Genomic DNA, 19,521 nt, shown 5'->3' with positions numbered 1-19,521 from the left:
TACTCAACGTCGTGGCTCAAGGTAAGGTCTTTACGAAATTAGATTTAAAAGACGCTTACTTCCATGTCCGTATCCGAAAAGGGGATGAATGGAAAACCGCGTTTAACACCCCCCTCGGCCAATATGAATATTTAGTTATGCCTTTTGGCCTGGCCGGGGCACCATCGGTTTTCATGTCCATGATCAATGAAGTACTGCATGAATTTCTATATAAAGGCGTTGTGGTGTACCTAGATGATGTGTTAATCTATTCAGAGACCGAAGAGGAACATGGGGACCTTGTAAAAAAGGTCTTAACCACTCTCATGAATAACAAACTGCCCATTAAACTCTCTAAATGTGAGTTCCACAAAACAGAACTCACTTATTTAGGCTATTGTATTTCTCAAGAGGGCTTGAAAATGGATCCAGGCAAAATACAGGCCGTATTAAATTGGCAAACCCCCGCGACCCGCAAAGAACTGCAATCATTCTTGGGCTTTGCCAACTTCTATAGAGAATTCATTGCAAATTTCGCCCAGATCACACTCCCCCTAACTGAACTGTTAAAAACCAAAGACAAGGGGGACCAAGCCAAAAAGCCAAGTGCAAAACTGTCGTGGACACCAGAATGTCAAACAGCGTTCAGTCACCTTAAAACGCAGTTTGTCTCAGAGCCCGTTCTGCAACACCCCGATGAAAACCGCCCCTTCATAGTACAGGTCGACGCCAGCGACATGGCAATTGGGGGCGTGCTGCTACAGCGGGGGGCAGACGGAAAGCTCAAACCCTGCGCCTTCCTTTCCAGAAAGTTTTCAGAGGCGGAAAGGAATTGGAATGTATGGGAAAAGGAGGCTTTTGCTGTAAAAGCAGCTCTCACTAACTGGAGACATTGGTTAGAAGGAGCCCGTCATCCGTTCGAAGTCTGGATGGACCATAAGAATCTAGAGGCCCTTCGCAGCCCTCGCAGGCTAAACGCCAAACAACTGAGATGGGCGGAATTTTTCTCCAAATTCGACTTCACATTAAACTTTCTCCCGGGCAAAACTAACTTTTTGGCCAACGCTCTATCACGCATGCCCCAACACAAAAGCAAAAGGGAGGAGACAATTGACACAGTCTTTTCACCTACGCAATTAGGGGGCGTGGTGACCACTCGCAGCCGCACAAACCCCTCCCGTCAACCCGACCAGGGATGGAGAGAAAAGCTGAAGGCTGAAGTGGAAAAGGAGGGGGGGAATGTGCCCAAAGACAAGCTGCAACAATCCGCCCAAAGGGAATGGCTTTGGGGAGATCGCTTCTATGTACCCAAAAGTTTGCGGAAAGAAGTTTTACACCGTTGTCATGATGCCCCCACGGCGGGGCACTACGGGTACTTAAAAACGCTTCACTTAGTGCAACGCCAATTTTGGTGGCCGGGCATGCGCAGAGACATTTCCCAATATGTTGTGTCTTGCCCCATCTGTCTCAGCGCCAAATCCCGAAAGGGCAAACCCCCAGGACTCTTACAACCTTTAGAAATGCCCAATCGACCGTGGGAAATAATCTCTATGGACTTTATCACTGACTTACCCCCCTCAAAGGGGCATAACTGTATTTTAGTCGTGGTTGATTTATTTTCCAAGCAAGCTCATTTCATACCGTGCACCACAATTCCTTCCGCTAGAAAACTGGCCGACATTTTTATAAAGAATATTGTAAAAATACATTCTTTTCCATCAAAGGTGATCTCGGATCGCGGCGGACAATTCGTTGCCAACTTCTGGCGGGAGCTTTTACAACTGCTGGGCATTGAACAAGGTCTCAGTTCAAGCCATCACCCAGAAACAGACGGGCAATCGGAAAAAACTAATCAGATATTAGAGCAATTTCTACGTTGTTACATTAACTTCCAACAAGATAATTGGTTTGACTTGCTCCCCTTGGCAGAATTCTCATATAATAACAGCATCCATGCTTCCACAGGAGAAACTCCCTTCAAAGTCGTCTATGGCTTCAAACCGTTTCCGTTTGAAGCACTCCCCCCTCCTACTACAGCTTCCAAAGATGTCACCGAATGGTGGGGGGAAGCAGCTCAACAATGGACTCAAATCAAAAAACACCTCGACAAAGCCAAACAGGATTATAAAAAGTACGCCGACCGCTACCGTGCGGCAGAATGGGATTTACAACCAGGCGATCTTGTTTATCTTTCTACGAAGAATCTGAAAGTAACTCAAACCAGCCGCAAGCTAGCGTTAAAGTTCTTAGGACCTTTTCCTGTTCGCAAAGTAATCAACAAAGTGACTGTTGCCTTAGATTTACCAAAAAATCTACGCCACGTGCATGATACATTCCATGTTAGTCTATTGAAAAAAGCCCCCATTGATGAACAATGGCACACCCGGGCCCCTCAAATCCCCACTTTGATTGATGACCAGACCCACTATGAGGTGCAACAAATACTGGACTCTAAAATAAAAAGGAATCAGTTATTTTACCTCATTAGGTGGAAGGACTTTGACTCTGGGTTTGATGAATGGGTGAATTCTGTACATGTTCATGCTCCTAGACTTGTGAGAGCGTTTCACTCTCGTTACCCACATAAACCTGGGGGAGGAGCATCTTAGAGGGGGCAGAATGTCAGGTTCAGAATGCTGTCTTGTATGCTTTTGCTTAACCGACTCCATATTTAATCCTTTCAGTGTTTAAGTGCTCTCTCCCCAGGTGCCAAGATTCCCAGGCAGCTATCTCACAGAAGAGGATTGTTTTGGCTACCGACGTTCCACCAAGAACGGCCTTGGGAACTTTCGCTATCCTGACTTCAAAGGGGTTGTTTTGAGAACTATGGGGGGAGGTTGGGCCGTCTGTGATCTGTTACTTTGTACCTCATGCTTTGCTAGTCATTGGTAACAATGCATATGTACCAACCTGAATATTGCATTCAGGCCAGTGGACTATAATGATCTTTTTCTTCATTAAATGCTTTTTGGAAACAATGGACTATTGTCTAATTGCAGAAGGCAGACTGGAGTAAGGATACTATCTAGCCACGGTTCTGACACGCTTCTAAATCCATTGAAGTCAATGGGTTTACAAAACTGTAACACAGTTTATGATTGCATCCTAAGTAACATTCAGGGTAAACACCAGGGCTTTTTTTCAGCTGGAACGCGATGGAACGGAGTTCTGGAACCTCTTGAAAATGGTCACATGGCTGGTAGCCCCGCCCCTTGATCTCCAGACAGAGGGGAGTTTAGATTGCCCTCCGCGTCACGGCACAGAGGGCAATCTAAACTCCCCTCTGTCTGAAGATCAGGGGCGGGGCCGCCAGCCATGTGACCATTTTCTCCTAGGGCAACTCACTGAGTTCCACCACCTCTTTTCCCATAAAAAAAGCCCTGGTAAACACCATTTCCATCAATCAGTTAATTTCTGGTAAATCCTCCTGAAGTGCAAGTGCTGTAGCAGCCCTCCCACCATTTGGGGCTCTATCAGAATTTAGCAAAGACAAATCGCGACCAGAGGAGCACAGAAGAAGGCAAATTCACCTAGGCACAAGTTTCTTGAAACAAATAAATGAGGAAGTGAATGGAGGTAGGAAATGCAGGAAACAGATGCTATAAGAATGGGGCTTATGGGGTAGGAATTTCGGTCTGTTTCTTTCGTGTAAGTCCTAATCTTTAACCTCCTTTAACCTCCTTTCGTGTAAGTCCTAACCTTTAACCTCCTAATCTTTAACCTCCCTTTAACCTCCTTGGCAATGAGGAATCTACTTGAGATAAAGAGGTCGGTTGGGATTTAAAGAAAAATCTAAATTTAATAAGCCGAACTAGCTTAAATAAGTCTACTCGTGTCAGAAGAGGTCGATATATGGGGGTTGGGACAAAGCCCAAACCCTTGTTGAGAACAATGATCTCTGATGCACTCAGCTCACGAGAGGACAAATTAAATATTAAACTTTCATCCGTGTTCTTTGGAAGGATTTCTTTTTGCCTCTTTCTAAAAAAGATCGTCTCTGATTAGAATAAATCGTTCTGGTTCTAAGATTCCTACTACTAGGACCTTCATCACCCGAACTATCAGACACTCCCGACGTTTCCAAATCTGAAAAAGTACTGACAGGATTAGCCCAAGAAACTTTCCGTTGTCCCCTTGTATAGACCCTGGACTGATCCCACCAAAAATAAACTCTACTATTGGCATAATCCAAATTATCACGTTTATATTTCTTGATTTTAAGTTCCTTCATGCGAGTTTCAAATTGTTGTACTTGCTGTTCAATTTGTTTAAGACGAGCATCAAACTCGAGAGTGGGCATCGTTCCTTTAATAGAGGTTTCCATTGTCTGAATATCCTCTATCAATGCCTGACTCTCCTTCTTACACCGTCTAATTACCAAAAGCAGGAGGTCAAAGCTGCATTTATTTAAAATAGATGCCCAATCTGATTTAAATAATTCATCATCGGCAAACATCCCCGGTGGTTTTTGAATTCTTAAACCCCGTGGGATAAGTTGAGACGTATGGTAATCAAATAGCGTGGAAGCATGCAAATCAAATTTCACTTGTTTAGACTTCAAAAAACTTAATGTATCCCAATCATCCTTGGGTGGATTGTCTGTCTCTTTGAAGATAGAAGTCATACCGGACAAAATCTCTTTTTGTTCTTCAGCCAAAAAAGCCAAAACATCCTTAAACGAAGCCATAATAGTACAAAGAGAGAGGGGGAGGAGGCTGGTCCCGTTGTAAGCAGTGCAAAAAAGAGAGAAATTTCCCACGGGAGCCAAGGTATTAAACCACTCAATTATTTAGTTCTTATAGTTAAGTATTTTCAAATACAATTGAACTTAATAATGCAACCTGTACAATTACAGTCAATAAAGATTGTCCAGGATTTCTACCGTCTATGTTTATTCTTTAACGACGGCATACTGATGAATCTTCACAAAGTCTTCTTATGTGAAAACCGTTGAAAAACGTAATGAAAAAAGAGAGCGCCACGCCCAATCTGGGGCCGGCTACATACAGATTTCGTCCCCTTCGTCAGGGGCCTGGTTCACAACTGCAACAAAATAACATTCTTATATTAATATACACGGTTAATATCACATAAGGTTCTTTATATGACACCAAACCCAAACTGACCTGTTGTATTCACACAAAACAAATTATTTCAGTAAACATTTATCAAGGACACGTGTATTCTCAATATCCAAGTAGGTTAAAGGGACCATCATCCTTTATGCCACCTGTAACAGACCATCGTATTGATACGTTTGAATATATGACCCTTCATCAAAGGATCAAACATCTATACAGCCCAATACACAAGAAGGAAGAACTATATTTGCAAATATACTCACATATCCAAAATTAAATAACCATTCATTTGAACACGATCAGCAACTGTCCTCCATTCTGGGCGTGTGTGAAAAACACAACCTAAGAAACCCCATATAAAGGAACGGGTCTATCACCCAAAGAACACTTTAAAATTGTTTAAAGGTCCAGTGCCATTAGCCCAGGCATCCTCACAAATAAGGCGAAAAATCCAGGTCTATATTCAGCCCTCCCGGGTTAACTGTATTAAGCTTAAAGATCCACCAGGTCTCCTTTTGATTTAATGTATAATTTGTCCGTTCTGTACCAAAGCCCATTTTGTCCCTGCTTTAGTTCAGCTTTGGGAAATGCTTCCCCCTCCTTTTCGGTTTCTGCTTTCAGTCTCTCTTCCCACTCAGAGAGGTCAGATTTCACACTGTTTCTTTGCTGTACAGTCTGTCTGCGAGGTTACCACCTCTCCCAAATGAGCAGGTAAAAAAACAGTATCAATAACTACTTCCTTCTGACTGTTATGTTGAGGCATGCGCAAGAGTGCGTCAGCTAGGAAATTTGATCGGCCAGGGAAATATTTCAACGTAAAATTGAATCTTGAAAAGAACTCTGCCCACCTTAACTGCTTGGTGCGCAATTTATGGGGGGTGCACAACACTTCTAAATTTTTATGACCAGTCCATACTTCAAATGGAACTTTTGCCCTCTCTAACCAATGGCTCCAGGTAGTGAGTGCGAATTTGACCGCGAAAGATTCTTTCTCCCATACGCTCCAGTTGTGCTCAGAGTTAGAAAACTTTTTTGAAACATAGGCACATGGATACAACTGTCCATCATCATTTAATTGCAACAAAACAGCCCCCAGTACTGTATCACCGGCATCAACCTGAACCACATATTTCCGATTCTCATTGAGGTGCTGGAGCACAGGTTCTGACACAAACATCTTTTTCAGTTTCTCAAAAGCCTCTTGGCATTCTACAGTCCAGTTAAATTTAGCACTCGGCTTTTTCCCTTGTGGCCCCCTTCCCTTTGTTTTCAGTAAGTCCGTTAAGGGAAGGGCAATTTGAGCAAAGTTCTTTATAAAGGGTCGGTAGAAATTCACAAACCCCCAAAATGATTGTAACTGCCTCCTCGTTTTGGGTGATTCCCACCCTACTACGGCTTGAATTTTGGCCGGGTCCATTTTCAGTCCTTGATGTGAGACCCGGTACCCCAGGAACTCTAGTTCCTCCTTATGAAACTCACATTTAGACAGTTTTACTGGCAGTTTGTGTTTCTTTAAAGCGGTCAGTACCTTCCTGACCAATTCCACATGAGATTCTTTATCAGGAGAATAAATCAACACATCATCTAGATAAACAACAACACCTTTATACAGGTATTCATGCAAAACTTCATTAATTAAATTCATAAAAACTCCTAGCACCCCCTGAAGGCCGAAATGCATTACAAGGTATTTGAATTGCCCCAAAGGGGTGCTGAATGCAGTTTTCCATCCGTCCCCCTCCCTTATCCTCACTCGGAAATAGGCATCTTTTAAGTCCAGTTTCAAAAAGATTTTGCCTTGCACCACCACACTGAGCAAGTCTCTAATTGAGGGGAGGGGGTATGCATTTGACATGGACACAGCATTTATTCCATGATAGTCAGTGCACAATCTCAGCCCCCCATCTTTCTTTTTGTGGAACAATATGGGTGCAGCATGGGGGGAACTGGCAGGACAGATGAATCCTTGCTCTAAGTTTTGGTCAATGAACACTCTCAGCTCCTTTCTTTCAGTTGGGTTCATAGAGTACAATTTTCCTTTAGGCAACTTTTCCCCTGGAATGGATGGAATGAGTTCAATAGCGCAGTCCATGCCTCTATGAGGAGGGGAGCTCTTTTTCATCAAACATTTGTTTTAAATCTTGATATTTGGGGGGAATGGCTTTCTCCTCCTCAGTGGTCAATAACACAGTCTCTAAAGGGAAGGGTGCCTCCCACCCCCATATTTTAGTCCATGCATGTTTTGCACAATGATCTCCCCTAAAGACCACCATCCCGGTGGACCATTTGATGTATGGGTCATAGCCCCATAGCCAACAACTTCCCAGTACCAAAGGATATTTGGCCACATCATTGACTATATATGTTTGATTCTCCCAATGATTTCCCATGCCCGTCGGGGTAGGCTCAGTTTTATAGGGTGCAGGATTCATACTAGACCCGTCCATTTGCTTAAATACTATAGGGTCTTTGAGTTTAGTTAGTTCCAGTCCAAATCCTGTGACTAGGGCTAGCGATATTAAGTCCTGGGAACATCCAGAATCTATTAACGCTTGCACCTGCACATGAGTTCCCTTTTTTGGATTCAGTAACATCACAGGCATAAACAATAGGGCCCCTTTTTCTCTCACCTCTGGTGGTTTTGACTCTTTTGGAACCTGCTGCCGGGCCCTTTTTGCAGCAGGTCTGTCTTGTTTCCCAACGGCTGGGTGAGGTTCTCCTCTGCTTCTTGCTGCATAAGTTCCCCGTCGTCCCTGGGACCCTCATCGGCATCCGAGCTGGTTTCCGGCCTCCCACGCTTGGGAGGTGCACTTCGGCCGGGTGGCTTAGATGGAGCCTCTGGCTTAGGGGGAGCCACGGCCTGTGGCGTGGCTTGACCCCTTCCTCCTGGCACTGGCCATGCCAGGCACTGGGCTGTGAAATGTCCTCCTCCTCCACATTGTAGGCAAAGTCCTTGTTTCCATCATAAATCTCTATCAGTTCCTAGGAGGGGGGGTCTCAGCCCTTGTGGGGTACATCCCCTGTCTGCAGTGGTTGGTCTCCTTGGCCCTACATGTTGCTGCATTCTTACAAGTCTCACCACTTGGGTTCTGTTTTCGACCTTGCAGGCTAATTGGATCCAACCTAATAGAGTCTGTGGGTCGTCCTGCATTAATGCTCTATCTAGCAGGTCAGCATTCAATCCGTTTCAGAATACTTCAATTTTAACTCCTTCATGATAGCCCTGAGTTTTGGTGGCTAGTTGCCTGAATTCGGCAGCATATTCTCTTACAGATCTGGGCCCTTGTCTTAAGGTTTGGAGTCTTGTTCGAGCCCTTTCCCCTTCTAGCGGGTCTTCAAATTGAGCTCTTAGCATATACACAAAAGCATTTAAGTCATACAACTCGGGTGCTCCCATATTATGCAAAGTTACATACCACTCGGCTGCCAGACCCCCTAATCGAGATCCTAGATGGCTCACCCTACTGTGTTCCGTAGGAAACAAATGTCCTCAATCTTGGAAAAAAACCATGGCTTCTACTATAAAAAATCTCAAGTTTTTGGGGTTCCCATCAAACTTGGCCTCCAATTTGAAACATTCTTGCGGCAGTCTCGTCCCAGGAGCTCCTGCTCCTTGATGGCCTGCCAGCTGCTGGATTGGGGCCACTCTGGGGGATGGCTGAATGTGTCCCTGCGCCATGACGGGTATTTAGTAGGCTCCATTTGCTCCGTACACCATCGGAGTGGCTTGAGGCACCCCTCCGTACTGTGGGTGAACGGCGTGTGCTTGACCCCACGGTGCTGTTTGGAGGAGGTGTATTGCATGAACTCCCATTTGTAGGTGGTCCATTTGTACTCCTGTCCCTATTGGGATGATGATAGGGGTCCTTTGTGGTTGATAAATAGGTTGTACTTGAACCTTGGACACTCTCTGAGTGGGATATACTGTGGTATCTCCAAGCATTGGATTGCCCATTTGTACTCCTATCCCTACTGATACACTCAATGGGGTGGCTGGCTGTTACATGCCTTGGGGTACTTGTCTCCCAGTGCCACTGGTCTCCTGTACTTGTTGCAGCAAGTGAAACGTTTACAAGCGGTGGTCCCCCCGGCTGACCTCCCATTGTTCCCTGGGTTGCTACGAGTAGGCCCTGTGCCATCATGGGTGATGGGATTTGGGTGGGTACACTTCATAGGACTCTCAGCCCTGGGGTGGTGATTGGTACCCTGATACTACTGGCAGTCGCAAGGATAAGTAAAGACTGTATTCCCCCCGTGTCCACACCCCACTGTGTGGGGTGGTACAGTAGGAACAGTCATGAAACTGGGGGGTTGAGTTGGCTTCCCATTTACCCCCCCCCCCATCATTGGCGTTTGCCTGGGGAAGGGGACTGTTGGGGCTGTGGTAATCGTTGGAATCGACCTTCTACTCTCTGAAGGCATTTGCTCCACTGTACTTACGAGTACCTGATTACTTTGAAGGGCTCCCTCTCGTTTCCTTGGCTGTGCCAGCTGGAGAATAGTCTCTGGCTTTAACTCTTTGTGTTCTACTTGCACTTCTCTCACCGGGCCCCCCAGTGAGCTAATCATTTCTTGTGCTATAAGGAGTTTTCGCTCACACTCCTGTTGTAATTTCAATGCATGCTCCCATTCCTCCTGCATTTTCAGCACTTGGGCTAATTGCTCTTGCGTAGGATGCCATCCCAATCCTGTTTGTTGTGGTGTCTGGCTCCCACCTGGGTACACTGGCCCAGCAGCAACATCCGAGTTGCTTGTGTTCGTGGTACTAGTCTCCTCCTCAACTGTATAATCCACCAGGACTTGCTCTTTACCAGAGGGAATTCCATTACCCTCCTGTATTTGTAAATCCACCAACACTGACTGTTTCCTTTTCTTGGGTGCGGGTAGCTGTGGCATCTGGCCACTATCTGGGATGCTTGGTCTGGCCACTGCTCCCAATCCACTCTCATCCAAAGTATCTGTCCCTGTTTCAACTGTAAATCCATGCTGCTCCACTGCTTTGGCCGGGGTTAATCCTGAGTCCCCGAGCCTCTGTAACCTGTTCAGCACACTTTGGAAATGAGCACATAATTACTCAGAAAATAAGGGCATGTTTACTCAGAAAGCATTTCCACATGAATGCTGACAGCACAGATTGAGCGATGAGGTAACACTCTGGCTGAATCAGAGAGTTGGTAGCAACCATACTATATAAATAACATGTCAACGAGACAAATGTCACTCCAATGATAATACCACTTACAGAGAAACTCACCAAGCATCATATTTTGTTTGAGAAATAGAACAACATCATTACATTGGAAGTACAAATCAATATTGTGTGGTGATCTGGAAATGACTCCAGAAAACCACCCTTGACAGCCAAAACACAGAATTAGGCAATCCAACCCTGACCTGCCCTCTGATTCAGTGCTGTATAAGATGAGCTGTGGATTTCCATTTCCCTTGACTAAATCATTTCCACCCTGCACACCAGTGATGCATTTCTGGGAGTCTGTGCTTTGTGCTCTTCTAGCATCCCTCTTTTCTGCCATACTGGGAGGGCTTTACTTGGCAGGAGCCTTCCGCAAGAGGAGACATAAAGAACCTCCATTGGACAAAGGCCTCATTCCATGGCTAGGACACGGCTTAAATTTCAAGAAGAACACCGTAGAGTTTTTGGAAAAGATGCAGAAGAAACATGGGGATATTTTCACAGTGCTGGTTGGCGGCAATTATTTAAATTTTGTGATGAACCCTCACACTTACGGGACTATAATAAAGAAATCAAAGGACAGGCTGGATTTTAATACCTTTGGTTCCACAATCGTGTTCAATGTATTTGGTTTCCACCCACGAAAATCTTACCATAAGGTTAAGGAAACAATTAACAAGAAATATCTCAGAGGTAAGAATTTAGCTGATTTGAACCAGGTGATGATGGAGAACTTGAAGACTGTGATATTTTGTGGTCTGGGCTCAGGCGACAGGGAGAGGCCATGGCAGCAGGACGGTGTCCTCCACTTCAGCTACAAAGCCATGTTCCAAGCTTCTTTCATGACTTTGTTTGGAACCGATCCCCCCCAAAGTGGAGTTAGCAAAGAAACTTCTAAGGATCATACAACAACCCAGTGTGGAGAGTGGTTTGAAGATTTTCAGAAATTTGATAAGTACCTCCCTCAAATGGTCTCTGGCATAATGGATCCCCTGAGCAAGAAGGAGATGGAGAGATTGAGAAACTTCTTCTGGGATGTGCTGTCTGTAAAAAAGCTATCACAAAAAGATAATATCAGCAACTGGATAGCGAAGGTTGACCAGCAGATGAGTAAAGCTGGGATGGCAGAAAAGATGCGGAACCAATTCATGTTTACACTGTTTTGGGCATCACAAGCTAACATCGGACCAGCTACCTTCTGGCTTTTTGTGCATCTCCTGAAACATCCAGAAGTGATGAAGGCAGTGAAGGAAGAAGTAGACCGAATCCTGAAGGAAACTGATCAGGAGGTCAAGCCAGGCAGCCCCTTGATCAATGTGTCCTTGGAAACAATAAAGACTCCACTTCTGGACAGCGCAATACAGGAAACTCTGCGTATGAGAGTAAGTTCATTTCTGTTCAGAAGCATAATGGAGGATATGGACCTTACAATGGCAGATGGGAGAGAATACAGCTTGTGGAAAGGAGACCAGCTCATTCTTTTCCCATTCATTGGCCTGCACATGGATCCCGAAATCTACCCTGATCCTCAGACTTTCAAATATGACAGGTTCTTGAACCCAGATGGCATGAAAAAAGAGTTTTATAAGAATGGGGAAAAGTTAAATTATTACAGCATGCAATGGGGGGGGGGTGGACCTTCCATGTGCCCCGGGCGATTTTTTGCTGTTAGTGAAATGAAGATGTTTGTGATGTTGATGGTCACATACTTTGATATGGAACTGGTTAACAAGGAAGAGAACATACCGCCAGTAGATGCAAGCCACTGTGGGATTGGAATCGCACATCCTTCTCATGATATCCAGTTTAGGTATCGACAGAGAATCTAAGAGGAAAGTCATTTATTTCATAACTCCGTCGCTTTTAACTCACAGTTCTTTATTCTGTTCAGTCTTAGGGAGAAATCTATAAAAAAACCCATAAATTTTCTTGAAGGTCTCTTGCATATGAGCAGTTACAAACGTTCAAAGGTTCAGAAGTATGAGCATGTTTGTTAGCCATCAAATCCTTTCCTTATACTCAAAGGGCAGTTTACAGATATGGAATATCATAAACTCTTTTTGCCATAGATCCTAGACATTGCCTGGCCCCAGGCAGAGGGCATGCCACTCGACTTGGTGACTGGATATTTACCAAGACAGAAACCATAGGAGAAAATGGGAATGTTTTATTGATGGTATAGTACCCCAAAAGATATCAAAAAGATAAGAAATTTATAGGTATGTTTTGAAACGGTAAGAAAGCAGAAGGTATGTTTTAGCACATGGTGGACATATAAGAAAAATATTTCTTTTGGAAAGATATACATGCTGAGATCCAGGTGATTTTAAAAATTGGTTTTGCCATGAAATCTACAACTACACTGTTGGGAATTTTGCCAGATAATGTTAAAAGAACATTCCATGAATTGTTCAGGTACATAGTGACGGCAGCCAGAGTGATTATGACAACGGAATGGAAATTGGAGGGATGTTCAACTAAAGAAAATTGGAGAAAGAAAATGGCAAAATATGCTGTAATGGCAAAATTAACAATTTATATAAATAAAGACCAAATAAAGATTTTTTTAAAAAATAGAAAACCTACTACTCCTATTACAGATAGTGATGGGAAATAAGTGATACAGATTCATTTTGTTAATTCTGCTAAGAGTTTTGATTTGCAGACTATAGAAATGTTTGTTTTAAGTTTTTGGTTTAGTGTATAGAAATACATGCTATTTAATTTGATCAAAATAACACGGTATAATCATTACTAAAAACATCCATGATATAATATCCTATATATACCCACTTACCTAATCAGGGCTAGTCAAAACATCTGATAGCCGTCCCATCTAGTACTTACCAGGTCATTAAACAATATTTTTGACCTATAGTGCATCCCAGGTAGTTATATCAAACCTTTCCCAAGTTATTATCCTGCCTCCGGATAGGCCGTTAAGTCATTGTTTTGGGGAGCAAGACGTCAGCATTGTGTCAGAGTGTGAAAGTAACTCTGGCAAGATCCAGCATGGTCTGATCATACTGATCTAAGTGACAGTTGAGTCATGTGAGCAGCCAAGGTTGCAAGGTTGCATCAGCCGAAAGTGCTGAGTGCACAGGTACATACTGATTGGATGTGAGTATGTATAAATGTATGATGAGTATTGTGTATTATGTGCCTGCATAGGTATCAGAGTCTGGCGAAGCACTTTGCCACTCTGAAGTGTATAGGCTATTGGACTGTACATATGTATATATCTCTGTGAATAAACCTGTAAATAATTCACCTTACTTGGTGTGGTCTCTACTGCTTCAAGCCTGCTTCTATTGCCAGCCAGTACACCGCCAGAAAGCTTTGCATCACATTGCTCTAGGGAACATTTTGCCCTATAATTGGGCTTTCCAGCCATGTGATCCGTGTGTGTGTTCTGGATCCCTACACCCACCCTGAAGATCATTTTGTTGCTGTTCCCATGAAACCCTCCTTCTTCAGGACTGGTAATTATCACCCTACCCCCAACTGCTTTCTCCATTGTCCTCCCTGTTTTCTTAATTAGCCTTATATGTGCATGTTTTGTGCTTCTTTGATTACTTTTTAGTCCTCTGTTAATAAAGATACATTTCCTGATGAACATCTGCCTGTTTATTTGAGAGTTCTCTAGGGGAACAATCCTGGTTATACATAGGTGAAGATTCCTAGTTACTCCTTCTCACTGAGTCTTCTTTAACACTAATTCCTCCAACTAATTAAGGAGATCTGCCTTTTGGATAACAGGTTATTCTGACAAAGAGGAGTTACTGCTGCAGGACTAAAACTTTAACTGTCTTTTGTAGCTTTCGTAGACAACTGTAACTTGCATCATATGTATGAAGCGTGGCAGTGGAGAATGCCCTCAAGTCATAGCTGACTCATGGCAACCTCTGGCAGGGTTTGATAGCAAGAGAAATAGATGTGGTTCACCATTGCCTGGTTCTGCATCCCTGGTCTACCATCCAATTGCCAACCAAGGACCACCATGCTTAACTTCTGAGATCTCACGAGATAAGGCTCTCTTGGGCTATCTAGCTCTGGGCATGTAAGAAGTAGAGAAGAATAGAGCAGCTCGCAGCCAGCTTGGGGAATGGTAAATGAAGCTCTTCGTTAGTTTCATACCTATTACTTCCTCTATCAACTTCATGCATACACAGAAAGGGTCTGTGGCCTGTGGAAACTTCCCAAATGACAGACTCATTTTGCCACAGCATATATTATCCTCATTAAAAGAAAACTAACTAATAATGATTGTTTCCACATGGCTAAGATCTGACAAGATCTCGTTCATCTGGTCAGTCCAAGTTAGGGCTTTAAAAACCATTTAGGGCTCTAAAATTAAGAACCCACGGTTTTGGGAATCATAATTTAAGAAAGATATAGGCAAGCTGGAATATGTCCAGAGGAGGGGAATAAAGACGGTGAAGGGTCTGGGAGAAAGGTTGAAGGAGCTTGGTATGTTGAGCCTGGAGAGGAGATGACTGAGAAGTGACAGGATAACCATCTTCAAGTACTTGAAGGGCTACTAGGGGTGTGCAAGCCAAAAATTTTCGGCTATAGCCGAAAGTAGAAAGCCGAAAGAAGATTCTCTATCGTTAAAGCCGAAAGCCGAAACAAGAATCTCTTTCGGCTTTCGGGATTCTTTCGGCATTATTTCGGCATTCTTTCGGCTTTTTTCTATGGGAAAATGCCTCCGTCTTCCAGGATGCCTGGAGGAGGCATTTTCCCACCAAATAAGCCCAAAATTGGTGGGGACCTTCCTCTAACCCTTCTCTAACAACCACCCAAGTTTCAGACAGATTGGACATTGGGGGGCCATGTTATGGCCCCCCAAACCAGGTCCCCCCATCCTCCCATAAGAAAGCGAAGGAGCAGCATATTGTTAGCATGCTGCTGCTGATCTTTCATTATTTCCTATGGGGAAAAAATGAAGAGGCAGGCTTCCTTTGCCAGGGGTGGCATTTTGCATGCAAAATGCCCCCCAGCCCTCAGGGGCCCTTCTCCCACCCCTCCTCCCACCCCCCACCAAGGCTCAGCCTGCTCCCACTTGGGGGGGCCATTTCATGGCCTCCCCAAGTAGGTGCTCTAATCTCTACCACTGACAGCTGGGGGAGGCTTGTGTTGCCAGGCTTGTGTTGCGCTCTGGGGCCCTTCTCCCACCCTTCCTCCCACCCCCCACCAAGGCTCAGACTGCTCCCACTTGGGGGGGCCATTTCATGGCATCCCCAAGTAGGTCCTCTCAGCCCCTAAAGTCCACCCCTTACAGCCCCACACAAACCCAATTCCCCCCCAGCTGCCACACACAGACCCAAATCCCCACATTAGCCCCTCACAGACCCAAATCCACCCCCACCTGCCCTACACCCATAACCCCAGGAACAGGCTGGCAAAGGCCAGCCCTCTCCCTTTGTTCCCTATGCTGGGAACTTCTAAACTCTCTTTCCCTGGGCAATTCTGCACAGCCCAGGGGTGCCACAATGGTGGGCACACTTCTGAGTGCCAGCTGGTCCCTGTGAAAGAGCACCTGAACCACAGACACCCTCCCTCAAATTCCCCCACCACCTACAGAGATGGCTGGCCAGCCAGCCCCATTGTTCCCTATGATGGGAACCAACTGCACAACAAAGAATAAAACAAGAACAACACAAAATAAAGTTTTAATTTTTTTTTCTCCCTTCCAAAGTACAAGTAGGCAAAGCATTATGACACATTACACCAGCAGTCCCCCACACAGAAAAATTAAAACAAAACTCACTTAACATCAGAGAATCACAAAGCATGATTCCTGTCAAAAACACTTTATTTCTTGAACAGCTTTAGGTTACACAGCAGGGGGGAACACCAAAGGGCATGGCAGCACTATCTTACACAAAAATAACACAACTCACTTAACATCAGAGAATCACAAAGCATGATTCCTGTCAAAAACACTTTATTTCTTGAACAGCTTTAGGTTACACAGCAGGGGGGAACACCAAAGGGCATGGCAGCACTATCTTACACAAAAATAACACAACTCACTTAACATCAGAGAATCACAAAAACACAATTCCTGGCAAAAACACTTTATTTCTTGAACAGCTTTAGGTTACACAGTAGGAGGGCACAACAGGGCATGATAGCAATGTACTACAAAAAATAATACAACCCACTTCACCGTTTTTGACAGCAATTGTTTGTGTGATTCTCTGATGTGAAGTGAGTTGTGTTATTTTTGCGTAGTACACTGCTTTCCTGCTCTGCGGTGCCTTCCTACTGTGTAACCTAAAGCAGTTACAGAAATAAAGTGCTTTTGACAGCTATTTTTTGGGGTGATTCTTTAATGTGAAGTGAGTTGTGTTATTTTTGTGTAAGATACTGCTTCCATGCCCTTTGGTGTCCCCCCCCCTGCTGTGTAGCCTAAAGCTGTTCAAGAAATAAAGTGTTTTTGACAGGAATTGTGCTTTTGTGATTCTCTGATGTTAAGTGAGTTGTGTTATTTTTGTGTAAGATAGTGCTGCCATGCCCTTTGGTGTTCCCCCCTGCTGTGTAACCTAAAGCTGTTCAAGAAATAAAGTGTTTTTGACAGGAATTGTGTTTTTGTGATTCTCTGATGTTAAGTGAGTTGTGTTATTTTTGTGTAAGATAGTGCTGCCATGCCCTTTGGTGTTCCCCCCTGCTGTGTAACCTAAAGCTGTTCAAGAAATAAAGTGTTTTTGACAGGAATCATGCTTTGTGATTCCCTGATGTTAAGTGAGTTGTGTTATTTTTGTGTAAGATAGTGCTGCCATGCCCTTTGGTGTTCCCCCCTGCAGTGTAACCTAAAGCTGTTCAAGAAATAAAGTGTTTTTGACAGGTATCATGCTTTGTGATTCTCTGATGTTAAGTGAGTTGTGTTATTTTTCTGTGTGGGGGACTGCTGGTGTAATGTGTCATATTGCTTTGCCTACTTGTACTTTGGAAGGGAGAAAAAAAATTTAAAACTTTATTTTGTGTTGTTCTTGTTTTATTCTTTGTTGTGCAGTTGGTTCCCATCATAGGGAACAATGGGGCTGGCTGGCCAGCCATCTCTGTAGGTGGTGGGGGAATTTGAGGGAGGGTGTCTGTGGCTCAGGTGCTCTTTCACAGGGACCAGCTGGCACTCAGAAGTGTGCCCACCATTGTGGCACCCCTGGGCTGTGCAGAATTGCCTAGGGAAAGAGAGTTTAGAAGTTCCCAGCATAGGGAACAAAGGGAGAGGGCTGGCCTTTGCCAGCCTGTTCCTGGGGTTATGGGTGTGGGGCAGGTGGGGGTGGATTTGGGTCTGTGAGGGGCTAATGTGGGGATTTGGGTCTGTGTGTGGCAGCTGGGGGGGAATTGGGTTTGTGTGGGGCTGTAAGGGGTGGACTTTAGGGGCTGAGAGGACCTACTTGGGGATGCCATGAAATGGCCCCCCCAAGTGGGAGCAGTCTGAGCCTTGGTGGGGGGTGGGAGGAAGGGTGGGAGAAGGGCCCCAGAGGGCTGGGGGGCATTTTGCATGCAAAATGCCACCCCTGGCAACACAAGCCTCCCCCAGCTGTCAGTGGTAGAGATGAGAGCAGAGCACCTACTTGGGGAGGCCATGAAATGCCCCCCAAGTGGGAGCAGGCTGAGCCTTGGTGGGGGGTGGGAGGAGGGGTGGGAGAAGGGCCCTAGAGGGTTGGGGGGCATTTTGCATGCAAAATGCCACCCCTGGCAACACAAGCCTCCCCCAGCTGTCAGTGGTAGAGATTAGAGCACCTACTTGGGGAGGCCATGAAATGGCCCCCCCCAAGTGGGAGCAGGCTGAGCCTTGGTGGGGGGTGGGAGGAGGGGTGGGAGAAGGGCCCCTGAGGGCTGGGGGCAAAGGAAGCCTGCCTCTTCATTTTTCCCCCATAGGAAATAATGAAGAAAGATCAGCAGCAGCATGCTAACAATATGCTGCTCCTTCGCTTTCTTATGGGAGGATGGGGGGACCTGCTTTGGGGGGCCATAACATGGCCCCCCAAAGTCCAATCTGTCTGAAACTTGGGTGGTTGTTAGAGAAGGGTTAGAGGAAGGTCCCCACCAATTTTGGGCTTATTCGGTGGGAAAATGCCTCCTCCAGGCGTCCTGGAAGACGGAGGCATTTTCCCATAGAAAAGCCGAAAGAAAGCCGAAAGAATCCCGAAACGTTTCGGCTTTTTTCTTTCGGCTACCCGAAACGTTTCGGCATTCCCCGAAACGTTTCGGCATTCCCCGAAAGAAGCCGAAACACTTTTGTTTCGGCATTCTTTCGGCATTCTGAATGCCGAAACGCACATCCCTAAGGGCTACCATATGAAATGAAATCAAAAGCGTTTTCAGCTGAATATTAGGAAGAACTTCCTAACAGTGTAGGACAGTGTTTGGCCATCTTCCAGGCATGGCGCAGGGATCACTGGAGGTGTGTGTGTGGGAGGTAGTTGTGAATTTCCTGAACTATGCAGGGGGTTGGACTAGATGACTCTGGGTATGCCTTCCAACCCTATGATTCTAAGCTTAAAAACTATTGAGCAGCCAGTGAAGGTATTTTAGCACAGACTTGTAACAGTTGTCTTGCACAAAAGGGCCGTTTCCTGACTTCTTAAAAATAGCGGATGCAGGTGCCACAAAAACAGAATAATAACTGCCTGTGTCCATGTTGGAAACGTTGACATCAGAATTCATGCAGAAAAGCCACCATCGTTGAGTGGGGCACTATTTTTAAGACGTGGGGAAATAGCCCTTGTGTGCAAGACAACTGTCACATATTAGAGTAAAATTATTCTCACTTGCTGCCGGCTTATTCTAAACTGAACTACGAAAATAAGGCCTCGAAAAAAAATAGCTGGTTCACTTTTGAGTGTAAGCATTTAAATAAAGTTTGCTGTCAGGCAAAGTTTGCTATCAGGAATATAAACATGCTAGTTGCGTTGCAAGCTTTTCTTTTTTGGAAAAAAGCATATAGACAAGTGTGATGGACTCAGCGTCAGAGGCTGAGATTTCCAGTCAGTGAGCACATGACTGACATGATTCCCCCCCCCCCGCCCCAAATGTGACTAGCCTGAAATGGCAGTTGGGGATGGAATGTTGGGGAAGCTGGCAGTTGGGGTTGGAGGGTAAACAAGGGAGTGAAGGGGAGTGGGAGCCTGGCTTTTGACCAGAGAGGGTCAGCCAGAGAATCCTCTGTGAGAAGAAGGAATGTTTGTGAAGCACTGTCAGTCCTCGGACTAAAGTGGGAAAAACCAGCAATAACTCCTGCTTAGACTTGAGAGA

The 19,521-nt window shown here is 45.0% G+C and overlaps 1 protein-coding gene across 1 annotated transcript; it reads left to right on the top strand.

Annotated features, from left to right (window-relative positions):
- Positions 1-10,538: 10,538 nt before the first annotated feature.
- Positions 10,539-12,828, top strand: LOC129337817 (7-alpha-hydroxycholest-4-en-3-one 12-alpha-hydroxylase-like). Its single transcript, XM_054991771.1, has one exon. It carries the CDS (start codon positions 10,539-10,541, stop codon positions 12,081-12,083), a length of 1,545 nt encoding a protein of 514 aa, XP_054847746.1. The 3' UTR covers positions 12,084-12,828.
- The last annotated feature ends 6,693 nt before the right edge of the window (positions 12,829-19,521 follow it).

Source organism: Eublepharis macularius, chromosome 11, assembly GCF_028583425.1.
Source record: "Eublepharis macularius isolate TG4126 chromosome 11, MPM_Emac_v1.0, whole genome shotgun sequence".
Lineage (NCBI taxonomy): Eukaryota > Metazoa > Chordata > Lepidosauria > Squamata > Eublepharidae > Eublepharis > Eublepharis macularius.
This window is presented reverse-complemented; position numbering and strand designations above follow the sequence as displayed.